This window comes from Sus scrofa, chromosome 1, assembly GCF_054392235.1.
Source record: "Sus scrofa isolate SSC_HxYL_T2T_F1_AM1 chromosome 1, Sscrofa_HxYL_maternal_Yorkshire_Landrace_v2.0, whole genome shotgun sequence".
Classification (NCBI taxonomy): domain Eukaryota; kingdom Metazoa; phylum Chordata; class Mammalia; order Artiodactyla; family Suidae; genus Sus; species Sus scrofa.
Window position 1 is genome coordinate 13,833,059 of NC_139383.1, and position 17,444 is coordinate 13,850,502.

At 38.4% G+C, this 17,444-nt stretch overlaps 1 protein-coding gene across 25 annotated transcripts in view; it reads left to right on the forward strand.

Moving 5' to 3' along the window:
- SYNE1 (spectrin repeat containing nuclear envelope protein 1) overlaps nt 1–17,444 on the forward strand; it is a 486,694-nt gene that overhangs the window by 96,006 nt on the left and 373,244 nt on the right. For all 25 annotated transcript variants that reach the window (XR_014844515.1, XR_014844516.1, XR_014844517.1 and 22 more), the window contains exon 4: nt 15,611–15,706. Coding sequence is in view for 21 of the 25 variants with exons in the window: in XM_085023506.1 (XP_084879632.1) it covers nt 15,611–15,706 (96 nt within the window). In the remaining 4 variants the exon portion in view is untranslated. The remainder of the gene's footprint in view (nt 1–15,610; nt 15,707–17,444) is intronic.

The following is a 17,444-nucleotide window of genomic DNA, read 5'->3' on the forward strand; positions in this document are numbered from 1 at the left end:
CTGTGCCTTGGCAACTTTGCCTTTTATTTTATTTAATCCTCACAGCAATGATCAAATATAAGCATGTAGATGATGAGCCTGGTTAATTAATAAGCTCAAAGTTACTTAACGGGTGGTTGGAAAAAACAGATTTAAATCCCAGGACTCCTGAGTTGGCACTCACTGTTGCCTTGTACACCCATGTTTCATTTGTGTATTCAGCTATTCATGTAGCAAATACGTTCCAACCCCAGTGATGTGCTATAGGGGTTGTGGATGCAGTGGGGAATGAAAACACATATATCCCATGCCATCCTGGAGCTGATCGTCTAGCAGGAGAGACAGCAGCCCCAGAGACGTGTGTGGTAAATTCCGTGAGCAGGAAATACAGGTGTCAGGGAACACGGGGCACATGCAGCCAACCACACAAGTAACCTGAAGGGGGGCGTCAGAATAGGCTTTTAGAGGAAGAAACGTTTGAGCTGGAGCCTGAAAAGTGCCTTGGGGTTGCATAGGTGAAGGAACTAATGTTTCCAAGAGTTGATAGCAAGAAAGAGCGGGGTATGGTACAGGAAGTGGTGGAAGCTCGGAGCTTACTGGAAAATGTGGGTCCCAGGAGTAGGTTGGCAACAGAGAAAACAGAGAATTGGTCAAAGGTCAGCCATTAGAAGGGTTTGGACGCTGTGTTATGGGCACTGGGAGACATGAAAGAATCTTAGGAAAACGAAATGATCACTCTGGGCTAAACATCTCTCTCTCTCTCTTTCTTTCTTTCTTTCTTTCTTTCTTTCTTTCTTTCTTTCTTTCTTTCTTTCTTCTTTCTTTCTTCTTCCTTCCTTCCTTCCTTCCTTCCTTCCTTCCTTCTTTCTTTCTTTCTTTCTTTCTTTCTCTTTCTTTCTTTCTTTCTTTCTTTCTTTCTTTCTTTCTTTCTTTCTTTCTTTCTTTCTTTCTTCTTTCTTTCTTCTTCCTTCCTTCCTTCCTTCTTTCTTTCTTTCTTTCTTTCTTTCTTTCTTTCTTTCTTTCTTTCTTTCTTTCTTTCTTTCTTTCTTTCTCCTTCCTTCCTTCCTTCTTTCTCTCTCGCTCTCTCTCTCTCTCTCCCCCTCCCTCTCTTTCTCTCTCTCTCCCTTCCCCTCTCTTTCCCCCCAAACCCCTCTCACATAAATTAGAGCAGGAACAAGGAAAATTGGAGATGGAGTGAACTTGCAATAAGTCAGATGAGAGGTGAGGATCATTTGGACTAAATTAATGGTTGGGGGATGGAAAAAAGTATATAGATTGAAAAATGGGTAGGGGTAGACTTGATAGAACTGATTAATTAATTGGAATCTTGGGAGAGGGGTCACAAATCACTTTAGATTTTTGCCTTGAGCCAATGATTAGGATCATTTATGATGACAAAGAATACAAGAGGCTTTGGGGAAAAGCTAATAAGCTTGGTTACAGAGAAATTACTTGGTAGAGATGAACCCATTAGATTTGGCCATTAGGAGATCATTAGCCATCCCTGGGAGTGGCCAAGTCTTTGCAGAAACCCAACTCCACCAAACTGATGAGTAAATGAGAGGTGAGGATGTTAGGTCCTAAGTATATATTTCATGTTCAGGAAATAGAGTATAGGATCTGGTAAGAGCTGTTTTAGTACAGGAGGTTCTTAAGTGTATGTCTGTTGAAGGGAATTTTCAAGAACTAGTAGACAAGGATAAGCTGAAAAAGAAGGGAAAGACATCTTAAAAATAGACACAAGATTCCTGAGGAGGTAGGGTGGGGAGAAAAAAGTAAGAGCCCAGGAGGAGGTGGAGGTCTGTACCAGAAGAGAGACAGCTCTGCATCTCAGAGGCCAGAGGAGGAGGGAGGGATGGGTGTAGATGTGCCTAAGCTTGGGATGGGGAGAGAGGAAGACGGAGAGGGTGGACGTGAATTTGAGAAGATTCCTACCTGATGGCAGAATGTTCTTTAGGTCTATCAGAATAGCCTGCATTTCTGAGCAAAAAAAAAGTCGTGTTAGGATAAATTTATTTTTTTAAATTGGCAATGAATAATATGTACATCCTTTCCCAGTTTAAAATGTATTTATTTTAAAATAAAATTGATTATACTCTGTTATCAAATATTGTACTTTCATATTTTCTCTAAATCCGTCAAATGGCATAGAATGTTGTATTTGTAGTTAAATACCTTTGATTCAGTCTTCATGGTATTTAGCTTTGAAATAAATATATGGCTTGGTGCTAAGTCCTTTGGAGCTTCTCTTTCAATATGCAATAAATAGCTTCTCTCCATCTGCCAGCTTTAGATCTAATGAGCTTAGTAGGATAGACTCTGACATTTTAAATACTGACTTTGGGATGACCCTGGGTGTAATATGAGCATCTCCTCACTTTTTAGATGAGCTGAGAAAAAACACTATTAAACGTTATTTACGTTCAGTACTAGTTTGCTGGGGCTGCCATAACAAAGTACACCCTAAGATCAGGTGGGTTAGGGTGAGAAATTTGTCCTCTCAGAGACCTCAAGGCTAGGCAGCCAGACCTTCCTCTGAGACTCTGGGCAGAATCCTTTTGGTCTCTTTCCAGCCTCTGTGCTACCCTGGAGTACATCAGGTTCCTTGGTTTGCAGCTGCACTGGTCCAATCCCTACCTCTGTGCTTATCTGAGACTGTGTCCGAATTTCCTCTTTATATAAGGACCCTGGTCATATTGGATTAGGACTCACCCCTTGACCTTATTTTAACTTGATTGCTTCTCTAAAGATTATATTTCCAAATAAGAGCACATCTTGAGGTATTAGAGATTAAAACTTCCAAGTGACTTGAGGGGAGCATATAATTCAGCCCACAACAGGCCCTATTAAAAGCACATTTTGTTTTAAAGCCAAGTCAGATTCATATACTCCTTTAAAAGGAACACTTTTGATTTTCCATGTTTTTTTTTAAATAATCCACACTAATAATGACTTGATTGACATCTTCTCAGTCATAAAATATCACTTTGGTGGCTGCTTTTGTTCTTTCTTCTTGAGTTGTCGTTCCATCAATGGTGCAAAAAGATAACAGGAAAACACTTTCAGAATTGAAATTTCATTCCATCTGTTTCCTTATACACACTTTGGTGGGACTTTTAATGAACTAAGATGAGGAGATGAAGAGGAAAAAGTAAATGTAATAATACACCCAGAAACCATTCTTTAGTTGATTTTCTAAAACCAGTTCAACAATCCTAAGCATACTGATAAACTAGTTATTCCCAAATATGCAACTCAAATATTATAAGGAAAATCATCATTTCAAAGTGGATAGCATTTATTAATGTATTAATAGGATGTATTCATGCATCAATAACAGATGCAGGTATAGCAAAGTTTATGCAGATTACTGAACATTTTGATAATATTTGTCAGAGTTCCCTCTTTTAGAAATATATTTGGTTTAGTCATACGTTCATTCAATAAATATTTTAGAGTGTTTTTTGTATTCTTGACAAGATGTTAGATATTGAGAGTATAGTATGGACTGAAATAGAAAAAGCAAGCCCTGCATTATGGTGCTTATATCCCAGTGGGGGAAATGGACAGAAGAGGATGAAAATCAGCTGTTCTGTTGAAAACAGACTGAAAAGGGACATGGGCCAAAGGAGGGAGATAAAGTAGGAGATTATTGAGTCATCCAGGCAAGAGATGCGTGGCTTGGATCAAGATCAAGTTTGTAGCAGTGGAGGTGGTGAGAAATGGCTAGATTTGTGTGTTCTGCCTGTTTGCTTCTAGGGATTTTATAGTATCTGGCCTTATAGTTAGGTCTTTATTTTATTTTGAGTTTATTTTTGAGTTTATTTTTGTGTATGGTGTTAGTGTTCCATTGAGCTGTATTTCTGTTTTTGTGCCAGTACCATATTGTTTTGATAACTTTAGCTTTGTGATATTGTCTGCAGATCTAAAATATGGCACAGATGATCCTATCCACAAAATAGAAATAGATTACAGACATGAAGAGCAGACTTGTGGTTCCTGGGGTCGGGGGGTGGGGTAGGAAGTGGGTTAGTGGATGCAAACTGTAACATTTGGAGTGGATCGGCAATGCACTCCTACTTTATAGCACAGGGAACTGTATGTGATTGGGTCACTTTGCTGTACAATAGAAATTGAAGAAACATTGTAAGTCAACTATACTTTAATAAAAAAAAAGGGGGGGGGAGGATAGCTCCAGCTTTGTACTGAATAAAACATGTAACTGGAGGAGTGTGCTTCTTCTAAATTATATAGTGGAAAAAAATTATTATGTGGGAACAGATTTTTCAAGTAGATTTAAAGCTGGGCTGGAGGGCAATTATTGCCTTTGGTATATTTATTCTGAATTGAATTAAATAATTAAGGAAATGGAAATGGTTATGCTCTCTGTCATAGGAAACAGAAAAGAATGGAAACTATCTTCTCACTTTTGCCAAGCAGAGGTGGAAAATCGTCACAATAGTGCTTTCATAAAGGGAGTGAAGGAGAAACAGATTATACATAACATTTAAAAAATTACTTTGCTTTGTCTCTGGAGATGGTAATGTCTCAGTAGGTTTTCTGAATAAGATGATAGAACCTTTTAGACATTGAGTTAATTTTATCTGGCACCTGTCAGTGGCTATGATCATGATTTTATTGATCTAGTTTAGCAACCTTGGCATTTTTAGACTGTTTAGTACAATGGGCTGCTTGCCAAATATTGGAATAACTTGCTCCACAGCTGCTGGTCAACCTTGCTTCCCCTCCACTCTCCTCTTGGTTCCTGTTATTAGGCCTGCTGTTCCTGCCCATCAAATAACCATCAAAGCATGAGAACACTCTATAGTGGTTCTAGGATGGGCTTTTCCCCATCCCCTGTCTCTTAGCTTATGAACTATCTCCTACTTGAAACTCATATAAAGCCCAGGAGGGAGTGATGAGGCTGGTTCTAGAAGTGAGGGGCCATTGTCTGTACAGATGTTTCAGGGTACACACAATACACCTTGACATCCAGCCTTTGTCTTGGGACCTGTTTATATACTATACAGAAGGCCATCTGAGGAAATATCTTGGGCCATTATTAGCTCCTTTTCAGTCTAACTATCCTTGACAGTGTGTGTGTCTCAACTGAAATAAAGCAATCTCTGTGCCATGGGCTCCTCCCTCAGGCCTTTTTCAGTTCAGTTTTACTGGTATCACTGGGTATCCAGAAATCACAAATTTTAAACTGTAGGATATGTATTTAATAATTTAAAATAAAATATGAAGTGACTCAGCTGGATAAGAACCTGACATAGTGTCTACATTGAGGCAGGTTCAATCCCTGACCTCACTCAGTGGGTTAAGGATCCGGCGTTGCTGCAAGCTATGGCATAGGTCACAGATGCAGCTCAGAACTGGCGTGGCTGTGGCTGTCATGTAGACCGGCTGCTGCAGCTCCTATTCAACCCCTAGCCTGGGAATTTCCATATGCTGCAGGTGCAGCCTTAAAGAAAAGAAGAGAAAAGAAGAGGGAAGAAAAGACGTAATAAAAAATAAAGTAAAATGCTATAATTTTTGTATTATAAAATGTTTTAAGAGCTCTTTCCCCAAGAGGAAAAAGCACTTAGTAAAAAAAAAAAAATTGCCCAAATATTCTGAGACTAAAAGTAATAATGGTAAATGAGGACCTGGGTTGGTCGTGGCATGAGAGAGGTTGTTTAGCCCTAGAAGACTAAACCCTTCATGCTGCAAATCTCTTTGATTTGTTGTGTGATACTTGTCAGTAAGGGATTCTAAGATTCTTGCAGATCTGTAGATATCTGCTGATAAAGCCATGATGTGCTCGTAATGTTTCAAGGTAGGTTTGTAATCTTCCACATCACTGATTTTAATCAAGCACTCCGAGCTTATTTTTCCTTAATTTATGTGCATGTGATTGCCCAATTAATGCAAAGTTTAAAATGCTAAAAATAATTTTAGTTCATTAACATTTTATAATTTTGGATATATAGGCATACATTTGTCCATGCAAAATGACTTTCTCTTTTTCTTTCTCCCTTTCTTTCTTTCTTTCTTTCTTTCTTTCTTTCTTTCTTTCTTTCTTTCTTTCTTTCTTTCTTTCTTTCTTTCTCTCTTTCTTTCTTTCTCTCTCTCTATTTCTTTCTTTCTCTTTCTTTCCTTCTCTTTATTATTTTTCCTTTCCTCCTTTCCTCCCTTCTATCCTTCCTCCCTTCTTCTTTTCCCCTTTCCTTCCTTCCATGTGTTTAATTGTTTATCAGTAATACTCAACTGTTTATACCTTCCTCATTTACTGTTATCAATTTATCAAAAGGTTATAAAACATCTTCTCATATCAATTATAGTCAGATCCCCTGAAAGTGCACACTCTCATCAACAAAGAACAAATTTATTTCTGGTCACTTCTGTGACTATCATCATGGAGTGGGAAGGCACTGAAGTGTAAATTGTTACACTCAGGAGAGTGTTTACAAAGCACTAACAAAACAGGCACACATGTCAATTGTGCTTTATTTTGTTGCAAGTGAATAAGTTGATGGTAAATGATTTAACTAAGAAGTGAGAGATCTTAAAAAATACAAGGTGCCTGCACATTCCAAATAAAACCTGCCTTTAAAAATGGTCCTTGACTGGCTCCTGGAACTGGGCACTTGGAATGTTCTGCCTGATAAGAGTGTTTTGTATGCCTGAGGCTTGAGACCATGATGTACTACTTGATAAAATCTATTACTCATAGTGAGTTGCGGTGAACACCTGTTTTTGCTGGGAGTAGGGACAGGGAAGACTGGAGACTGAGTAGCTGAGGTCATTTCTACAAGCACCACACACTTACATGTCAGGTTCCAAATACAGTCCTGGCACCAACGCTCAGGTATGCTCCACAGGTTGGCCACACTTCACATGCATCATCAAACAGCATTGCTGGTACACTTAAGCATGTCCCCCCGCACCCTTCCACTGCAGGGGAACAAGTTGCTCAGCTCTGGAAGGTCACACACGGTTCCTCCTGGACTTCAATCACTGTGCTTTTTCCCTTTGCTCATTTGAATCCATGTCCTTTTGTTGTAATAAGCTGTAACCATGAGTCTAGTAACTCTTCTGAGTCCTGTGAGTCCATCTAGTAAGTCCTCAAGCTAAGGAATGTCTTGGAGATGCCCAGTACAGACTAACCCAGTCATGAGGGAGACAAAGGCAGAGTGGCTCTTGGAGCCTCAGCAGCAGGACCTGATGTCACTTGTCCTTGGGTTATTGCTATGTGACAACTAGACTCCAGCCATCTTCTGGATGCAGGCAGAGAATATGATGGGCCCAGCTCAGGTCACTCAGGTAACAAAAAATGATGGTGTGACACAGACATGGCCACTGGGGAACATGTGCGAGTTGGGCTTATTTATGTCTATATACATGTTGCTTCTATTATTACTTTATAGTCTTTCTTATATCTTTCTATTATTTTTAGTCTTTGTTGTATCTATCCATATAAAAGTGGCTTTTTATTAATAAGTATTTTGTCCATAATAGGGTGACTGGTGCTTTAGCTGATCAGTTAATAATTTCCATATTGACATTATAGAAAAATCACATTGATAGGATTGTGTAGTATCCAGAGAAAATAATGTCAACACCCATATTTTTATACTAAGCTTTTTTTAAAAAAAATTTCTATTAAAGTATAGTTGATTTATAATGTATCGATGTCTGTTATCCAGCACAGTGACCCAATCATATATTTATACACATATAAATATTATCTTGCATCATGTTCACAAGAGATTGGATATGCTATACAATAGGACTTCACTGGCCATCCATTCTAAATGTAATAGTTTGCATCTACTAACTCCAAACTCCCAGTCCATCCCACTCCCTGTCACTCCTCTCTTGGCAACCAAAAGTCTGTTCTCTATGTCTATAAGTATGTTTCTGTTCCGTAGATAGGTTCATTTGTGCCATATTTTAGATTCCACATATAAATTGTATCCTATAGTATTTGTCTGTCTCTTTCTGACTTATTTCACTTAGTTTGAGAATCTCTAGTTGCCAGTTGAATGCCATGTTACTGCAAATGGCATTATTTTGTTTGTTATTTTTTATGGCTAACATATTAAGTTTTCTGCCTAACAAGGTAACTTAAAGTATAATAAACCTGGGCTCAAACCTAGTCACTTAGTAGGAGTGTGGTCTAAGCCAGGGGTTTAACTTCTCTGAGATACAGATTCCTTGATTTTCAAGAGGAGATGATACTCCCATATGGTGGTTAAGTGTATTAGGTGAGGTAACAGGTATAATCCCTGAGCCTAGTGCTCAACACATTCAGATGTTCAACAATATCTTATTATTTCCTACCCTTCTTATTCTCCTTCTTTCCTTCTTCCTTTCATTTCTATTAAAACACCTACTAAATTATACATAATATATAAATATATAAGCCACAGAAACATCTAGTACCTATTGAAATTCAGACATGTCGTGTGTAATAGTGACTGCATTGTCCTATTTACTTTATGCCCCAACGTTTTTCATTTCTATATAGTTTATTCACTTTATTATTTATTTTCTTCCAGTTTTATTGAGATATAATTGACATGCAGCACTGTATAAGTGTGAGGTGTGAAGCATAATGTCTTAACTTATGCACATCATGAAATGATTACCACAGTAAGTTTAGTGAACATCTCTCATCTCCTATAGATACAAAATTCAAGAAATAGAAAAATATGTTTTTCTTGTAATGAGAACTCTTAGGATTTACTCTCTTAACCACTTTCATAAATAACATACAGCAGTGTTAACTGTACTTATTGTTTTGTATATTACATTTCTAGTACTTATTTATCTTTTAACTGCAAGTTTGCACCTTTTGACCATTTTCATCCAATTTTCCCTCCCTCTACCCCCACCTCTGGTAACCACAAATCTGACCTCTTTTTCTGAGTTTGTTTGTTTGTTTACTTTTGAAGTATAATGACCTAGAGCATTGTTAGTTTCTGATACACACATACTGATTCCAAATTTTTATACATTTCAAAAATGATCACGATGATAAACCTACTTACGATCTGTCACCATAAAGAAAGGTACCACATGATTATGGACTCTGCTCCTCACATTGTACGTGTCATACCCATGACTCATTTATTTTGCAACTGGAAGTTTGTGCCTCTTAATCTCCGTCACCTATTTTTCTCCTCCCAACAACCCCCTCACCTATGGCAACATCCAATCTGTTCTTTGTATATGTGAGTCTATTTCTGTTTTATTTTGTTTATTTGTTTTGGTTTTTGAGATTTTGCTCATAGGTGAAATCATAAGTGTCTTTCTCTCTCTGACTTATTTCATTCAGGATAGTGTCTTCCAGGTCCTAAAATTGGTTCATCCATGTTGCCTTAAATGGCAAGATTTTATTCTTTTTTATGGCTGAGCGATATTCCATTACACACACACACACACACACACACACACACACATAATGGAATGTTATCTAGATACATATATATATATATATATATAATGGAATATTATATATACACATATATATATAAAATATTTTCTTTATCCATTCATCTGTTGATGGGCACAAACTAGAACAAATAATTGTTTTTTGGTCTTTTTGTCTTTTGGGGCCATGCTTGCAGCATATGGAGGTTCCCAGGCTAGGGGTCCAATTGGAATTATAGCCACTGGCTTACGCCAGAGCCACAGCAACGTGGGATCTGAGCCACATCTGCAATCTATACCACAGCTCACAGCAACGCCAGATCCTGAGCTGGGTAACCACTGGGTTACCACTGAGTTAGACTGGGGAGCGAACCTTCATCCTCATAGATGCTAGTCAGGTTTGTTAACCACTGAGCCATGATGGGAACTCCAGAAAAAAATAGTTTTAAATTTTGTGTGAAAATGCCAAAGACCCCACATAGCCCAGATAATCCTAAGGAAGAAGAATAAAGCTGAAGGCATCGTACTCCTTATTTCAAACTGTGTGACAGAACTACAAAACCCAAACCATATGGTATTGGTGTAAAAACAGACACGTAGATTAAAAGAAAAGAATAGAGAGCCCACAAATGAACCCAAATTTATATGGATAATTCACCTATGATAAAGGAAGACAGGATATACAATGAGGAAAAGACAGCCACTTCAACAAATGATGCTGGGAAAACTGGACAGCTGCATGCAAAAGAGTCAAACTGGACTACTTTCTCATACCATAAACAAAAATAAATCCAAAATGGATCAAAGACTTAAATGTAAGGCTTCAAACTATAAAACTTCTAGAAGAAAACACAAACAGTATGCTCTTTGACATCAGTCTTAGGTTTTTTTTTTTTTTTTTTTTGGATAGGTCTTCTCAAGCAAGGGAAACAAGAGAAAAAAATTTTTTAAAAATGGAACTGCAAACTAAAAAGCTTTTGAACAGTAAAGGAAGCTACCAACAAACTGAAAAAGCTACCTACCAAATGGGAGAAGATATTTGAAATGACATATCTGATAAGGGGTTAATATACAGAATATACAAAGAACTCATCCAACTCGATATCAAAAAAAAAAAACAGCCTAATTGAAAAATCTGAATAGGCATTTTCCCAAACGAGACATACCGATAGGCCCATGAAGAGATGCTCAGTATTGCTAATCATTAGGGAAATGCAAATCAAAAGCACAATGAGATATCACCTCACACCTGTCATAATGGCTATTATCATTTCCATATAGTTTTAAAATATAAGAATTGCTTACATTTTCATTTCATGCCAAATAGTTATGTCAGATATCATTTTTCATCAAAATTATTCTCTTAATCCTTTTCTGCTGCATGATGTAATTGTTTATAGGGACACAAACTCAACATGTGGCGTAGCAAACATGGTCATCCTTATGTGAATTAAAATACCAAAGTAGATGGTGGAGGAGGTATGGTCCTTATAAACTAGTAAAGGGACACAAGTTATTCAGACACACACACGCACTGTGTCACAGCATAGATTATTATTTTCCCAAGTACAGGAAATGGTCAGTAAAAATTATATCAAAGATATCTGTGCTTTCTCAGATTTCATAAAGTTCAAGGAGAAACATTCAATCTCCTTTAAGTCCTAAGATAAAGAGAATAATCTCATGACATGACCTTCAAGGAGCTGAAAAAATAAATGGGGCAGAAAAAGTTAGGGAAAATACTTAGGTCTCTTCCGCTCATGAGCTAACCATGAAAGGGTGTAGTCACACACAGAGCTGTGTGCATTTTCCTTGACTTTCTGAAGACTTTTATACCAAGCAGTCCTCTGACAGTCAGAATTAGGGCTTAAACCTCGTTTGCAGAGAGCTTCTAGAAGGGAGTGGCTGCAGAAGCCAAGTACCTCTTTCTCTTCTGTTTTCTCCCTCCCCCTCCTCCCTCTCCCAGGGAGAACATTTCATTCTTTGAGCCACCCAGATTCAGCATGACTATCTATAAAATATTTAAGTGTGATTGACAAGGCCAAGAATATAAATTTTCCAAATACTGTACAAAAAAGGGCTTATCATTATTTTATCTTAATACAAAATAGTTAACTGTGGTCTTAAAAAGTGCCTGATAGATTTCTGTCTAGTGCTTGAAACTACAATTTTTCAAGCCATCAGAGCAAACCACATTATCTTTATTTTCCATGAAGTCAGGCTCCAATGAATTACCCTTATTTCTAACTCTTCCTTTTCGCCTCCAGCACCGTGACCTGAATCCTACTGAAGTAATCAGATTGATGCTCTGAGTATTTATATATCTGACCAGAGAAGCATTTAGCTGAAAGGTTTTCTAAAAATATTGGTTCAAAAAATAGGTATGATGCTGTTGCAATAGTAAAGGTCCCTTCTAGTCGACCACTTGCTAGATGTAAACAGGACTTTATATAAAATGGGATAGAAATGCTTGTGCAGTAATTACTAGAACTTTTTTATTCTGGAGTAATTTTTGATAAATAAAAATGTTTTGTTGGTTTTACACCATGTTTACATTGTGTACAATTGGGATAGAGCTTGTAGAAATATAAAGATCATTCTCTAGTACTCACTTTTGCTAGCTCTTGGCAGTAAAGTTGGCCCGAGGATTATTTTCTCCCTCTTTTATGGCTTAAGGTCTTAAGTAAAGAATTGATTACGTAATGCGAGGTTCTATCATTCATGTGTTGAAAATGTAATTGCTGCCTCTTATGAATTAAGCTGACATAAACATTTTTTATTTTAAAGAAAAGTATTTTCCCCTAATTTCTAGTCTGCTAATAGCCATCACACTACGTCTCTGCTTTCTGCAGGAAGATATTACTGAAAAAATTTTCAGAAGCAACTCATATTTCCTGTAAAAGAGACATTTTTGCATCATGCCCTTATTTGTGTATATGTCTCTAAGATTCCAAAAGTTATTTTCACAAAAGCATCACATATCTCTGTTGAGATATCTGCATGTTTACTGCCAACTAGTGCTGAGCACTGTACCTGGGATTCTTTACATAGAGATATACCCAACTTCTTCTTTGTCCTTCAGAAGTTCCATTATCTGAATTCCTGGAGACACAAATTTGTAAATAACTTACTATAACGCAGTGTGACCATTATAATCTGAACAATGCACTTAAGACAAAAGAAGTTACTTAACTCTAGTTGGAAAACTGGAAAAGATTATGTAAGAGTTGAATCATAAAAACTGACCAAGAATTTGCTAAATGGGAAAAGAGGAAAGTGAGGCTATTCTAAGTATGTATGTTCCTGAAAAAAACAAACAAACAAACAAAAAAAAACTAGCTAGTCGTTTTTTTCCAGGCACAGTCTAGAAACTTTATTCATTCCTTCTGCACGTTTTATGTGAGTTTCTACTGTGAACAACACATTCGGAAACCAGATGCTTCTATGCGTTGTCTTGCAGTCTATGATTGTCCAGAACCTGGAGAACGTTTCTCTTTACCCATCATGTATATGCTACATTTTAAGAACCACTAATATGAGCACAGGGCCTGAAATATTCTTTTTTTTTAAAAACTGCATTCACTCAGTTGATCAGTCAGACAACAATATATGTTGAGTGCCTGCCATGTGCTCAGCAATGTTTAGGAGAGACGCTTACCTGGAAGGAAGGATTCAAGCGTCTCATCTATCCAGACACAATTATGTAGACGACAGAGGAGTTGGGATTGAGTTTGGTAAATGACCATAGTTAGGAAGAAAGAAGAGAGAGAAAGAAGAGGTCTTTGAACCAGGCAGGTTCATCAAAGAGGTTTGGGGCAGAGCAGCTTGGGAGAGTTTGCTTCCAACAATGCCCAGTGCAGAGGGGTTGTTGGGCTGTGAATTGCCCAGTGGTCAGGGCTGATCTGGGACCACTTCCAGGAGCAGCTGGAGGGGGACAGCACATAGAGCACAGGTAGGGATGCAAGAGAGGATACAGATGGGCAGAGTGGGGTCAAGGGGAAATGTTCTTCCAAGTGGCAGAGACCTGTGTATGTTTAAAGGCAGGATGGATGGATGGATACAAAGGATCAGTTTTAGGGTGTGTCTAGTTTCTCAGAATATTTATTATCTTATGAAAATTTCCTGCTTTGTATCAATTTGTCAATACATTTTCAGGTTAACACAAGATATGGAAAACTTCATTTGTGTTTGTTCACACAAAATATCACATGGTTATTAACTTTTTCCCTCAGTATTCCACTGTATTTATATTATTAGGACACAGATGGACATTTTAAATGATAAATAGACGGTTGTGATTTTAATGATTATATGTAGCTAATACAATAGTTCTAATTCCTATCACTTGGAAGATTTTTTCATTGTAAAGGCTCATTTTATTCTGAATAATTTCATTTATATGCTTTGCATATAAAATTGCTATTACATTTGTGCTACAAAAATAATAAGCAGTGTGAATAGTGGAATTTAAAAGAGAATGCTTGAAAATGGAGACTTATTTTTGAACATGTATTTCACAGCATGAGAACAAAATGTATTCAGCTGTTCATTTTATAAAGAGGAAAAAAATGCATTTAAAATTAGAATTGTACCATTCAGAGACCATAATTCATGCAGTCATAAGAGAAGTATAAATGCGTCATATCAGTGGGTAGAGAAAAAGGCCCATTTCAATAACACATTTGGTGATTAACTGTCTCTACACAAAACTCCTTCCTTCTTTCCTTTCTATTTGTTAGAAAGACAATTGAAAGTCTGGAATGCAGTAGACCTTTAACTCGTTAACATGCTCAGTGAGGATCAGAAAACTACAGAGCTTGAACCAGCTTATAAATTATTAAAAATTCATATTCCGTGAAAAATCTCAGGGCACCTGACTTCCATTGACCATCCACTTTAGCATCAACACCTTTTTACTTTCTTCTCAGCCAAGAGATGCCTTAATTCTAGGTTTCATAAACCGTCCCCCCTCCTTGCCCTTTTTACAGCTGCAGGTGCAGCATATGAAACTTCCAGGGCTAGGGGTCAAATTGGAGCTGCACCTGCTGGCCTGTACCACAGCCACAGCAATGCCAGATCTGAGCTATGTCTGCAGCCTACACCACACTCACAGAAATGCAGGGTCTTTAACCCCCTGAGCAAGGCCAGGGTTCAAACCTGCATCCTTATGGATTCTAGCCAGGTTCATTCTGCTAAGCCGCAACAGGAACTCTATATATTAAATATATTAATGACTTTCACACACACACACACACACACACACACACACACACACACACACAAAGACCTTCCATGAATTGAAAATGGACTTTGACTTATTTTTCCAGGGGTGGTAATAGATTTTCCCTGATCAGTCTGTACTCCTGGGCTTATTTTTAAAAATTTTTTTAAATTATAGGTGATTTACAATGTTCTATCAATTTTTGCTGTACAGCAAAGTGACCCAGTCATATATATATATTTTTTTTCTCACATTATCCTCCATCAAGTTCCATCACAAGTGACTAGATACAGTTCCCTGTGCTATACAGCAGGATCCCATTTCTTATCCACTCCAAATGCAATAGTTTCTGTCTACCAACTCTAAACTCCCAGTCCATCCCACTCCCTCCCCCTCCTTTGGGTTCAATGCCACACTGGGAGAACGTGTGCTGGATTTGCCAGCTTGCGAAACAACGGAGGTAGCCAGCTAACCCACAGGAGCGTCAATCTGCCATCCTGGCTGTGCTCACAGTGCCCCCACAGCAGGTCACTGCACTAACGAGGTTACCTTGGAGAGAATGTTCATAGAAATTTGGCACCTGACTCAGCCCAGGAACATGCTTCCTCGGGGTTAAGTGGGGGTGTGTGGTCCAGCCTATGTGGGGTGACTTCTGGTCCCTATTTAGATCGATCTCTGTCTTATCTTTTATGCTGATAATACCCTCTTTTCCTCCCCTTATCCCACCCTGCCCACTCTTGTCAAAACTTCCTTTCTAGAAAAATATGATTGTATATGTGAGAGCCCAAGCATTAAACCTCTTGAAGTTTTTGAACATCAAGTTTATCTCCAAAGGATTGTTTTTCTTTTTGCAGCTATCAAAATCCCAAAGAAGGGATTTTGGTATTTGGCATTTTTCATCAAATTTCACCTAGTGGGTAGCAAATATCTGACAGGGAGAGAGAGAAGCATTTTGTGCATTTACTCATTTTTTAAAATCTTATTTTGCAGCGGAAACCCCCGATGGTGGTGGATGATCTTTTTGAAGACATGAAAGATGGTGTGAAGCTGCTGGCTCTCCTGGAAGTCCTGTCTGGGCAGAAACTGGTAAGGATTTTTTCTGTGATCAGGCTTGTCAGAGTGTTCCCATTTGGAATTTGGAGGTTTTGGAATTGGGAGTGTAAGGGCTGTTGGCCATGTAAGAAAAAGTAGTTCTCCTTTGCAGTTGGTAATACAGGAAACGTGAGTCTATAGGTCACTTCTGGGAGCAAGAAACAGATTTCCTTTCTTGTTCCAGCACTCTTGTAATAGATTTAAAACATACGTAGTAGTAGCAACCTTAAAATAAGAGTAAAGGAGTTCCCTGATGGCTCAGTGGGTTAGGCATCTGACATTGTCAGTGCTGTGGCTTGGCTTGGCTGGTGCAGGTTCGATCCTTGGTCCAGGAACTTCTGCGTGCTGCAGGTGCAGTCCAAAAAAAAAAGGAAGTTTCCGTAAAGAACTTTATCAATAATCAATTCTGGTTAACCACTGCATCTCTATGTATCCAGGAGGTTTAGCTGGAAATTAGCCTCTGCCTCACTGTAAGTGCTTACTTTCCATTTGGAAAGGATTGTTGGTCCATATTGGTATGTTGATATCGTTGTTGAAGAATCAAGCTTGAAATCAGGATGGCATTTTTCATCCATCCACTTGTGGACATTCTCCATCGTCCGTCATTCATAATAAGAACAGCATGTCCACAGTCATTTGTTTTTATGCTCAGTGGAACCAGCAGAGTGAAAAACAAATTGACAGTGACCTATAAAATACGTGTTTCTAAGTGACTCTAATAATGAAATATTTCTTTCTTTCTGGCTTTTGTTTTTTCATTTCAGAGTGGCAGAGAAGTAAGTCGTTTGCAAACATAAATTATTTATAAGCGACATTTACCATAATTTTAAAAAGGAGCTCAGGAAATAATCTACAGACTGTTGTGTACCTCCCTAGACACAGGGTCCAAAATTGGGAGTATTTATTTTCTTCTTAATCCGTTGCGTCTTGACCGGGACAATACAACTGCTATTACTTGGATAATTACGTTTTTAAAAACATGTTTTTTGCCTGAACATACATTTCCAGTTAATGTCATGCAGGGAGTCTTCAACATAGCTTTTGTAAGAGAGCTGTTTGTTGGAAAGTACACGCTGATCATAATTTTGTGTAAGTCAGTGTCGAACTGGATTCATATTGTAGCAGAGGCTCTGGGTGTCCTCCGTGCATCTCAGCTCACCTCTGACTCCGGCCGCAGCAGTGGTGGATGTAACCCACACATTCCGTCAGCATCTCAACTCAAACACTGGCAGCCTGTCTCTGGGTTTGTGCCCTCAGGGATTATGGCAAAGCCACACGTGCCACAAGGCAGCCCTCAAGTGTGGGAGAGTCAATGGTCCCAAAGGACCCTCAGCCAATGGAGTTGGGAGTCACTGGACTGAAACCTACACTCCCTTGAATGCCCGAGGTAACTGGCCCTCTTCATATATCCTCCTGAATTAAACTGTCTCCTGGAAGGTGGAAGGGACCTTCATTACAGGTCAGACACGCAGTGGGTGTTTAACAAGTCTGTCCTTCCAAGTGTCAATACAATTCTGCCCTTGGACTTGGCCAGCAGTATATGGAAACCTCAACAGGCATTACCTGCCGAGCTGAATGATTCCAGAAAAAAGTATATATTTTGGCATAAGAATTCCACTTCTGTTAAGGACCCTGTTCATTCAGACATAGTTAGAACTAGAGGATCTTGAAGCTAAACGCAATTGCAGAGAGAATCTCAGCATGTTTATTTAACAGGTAGAGAACCGGAGAC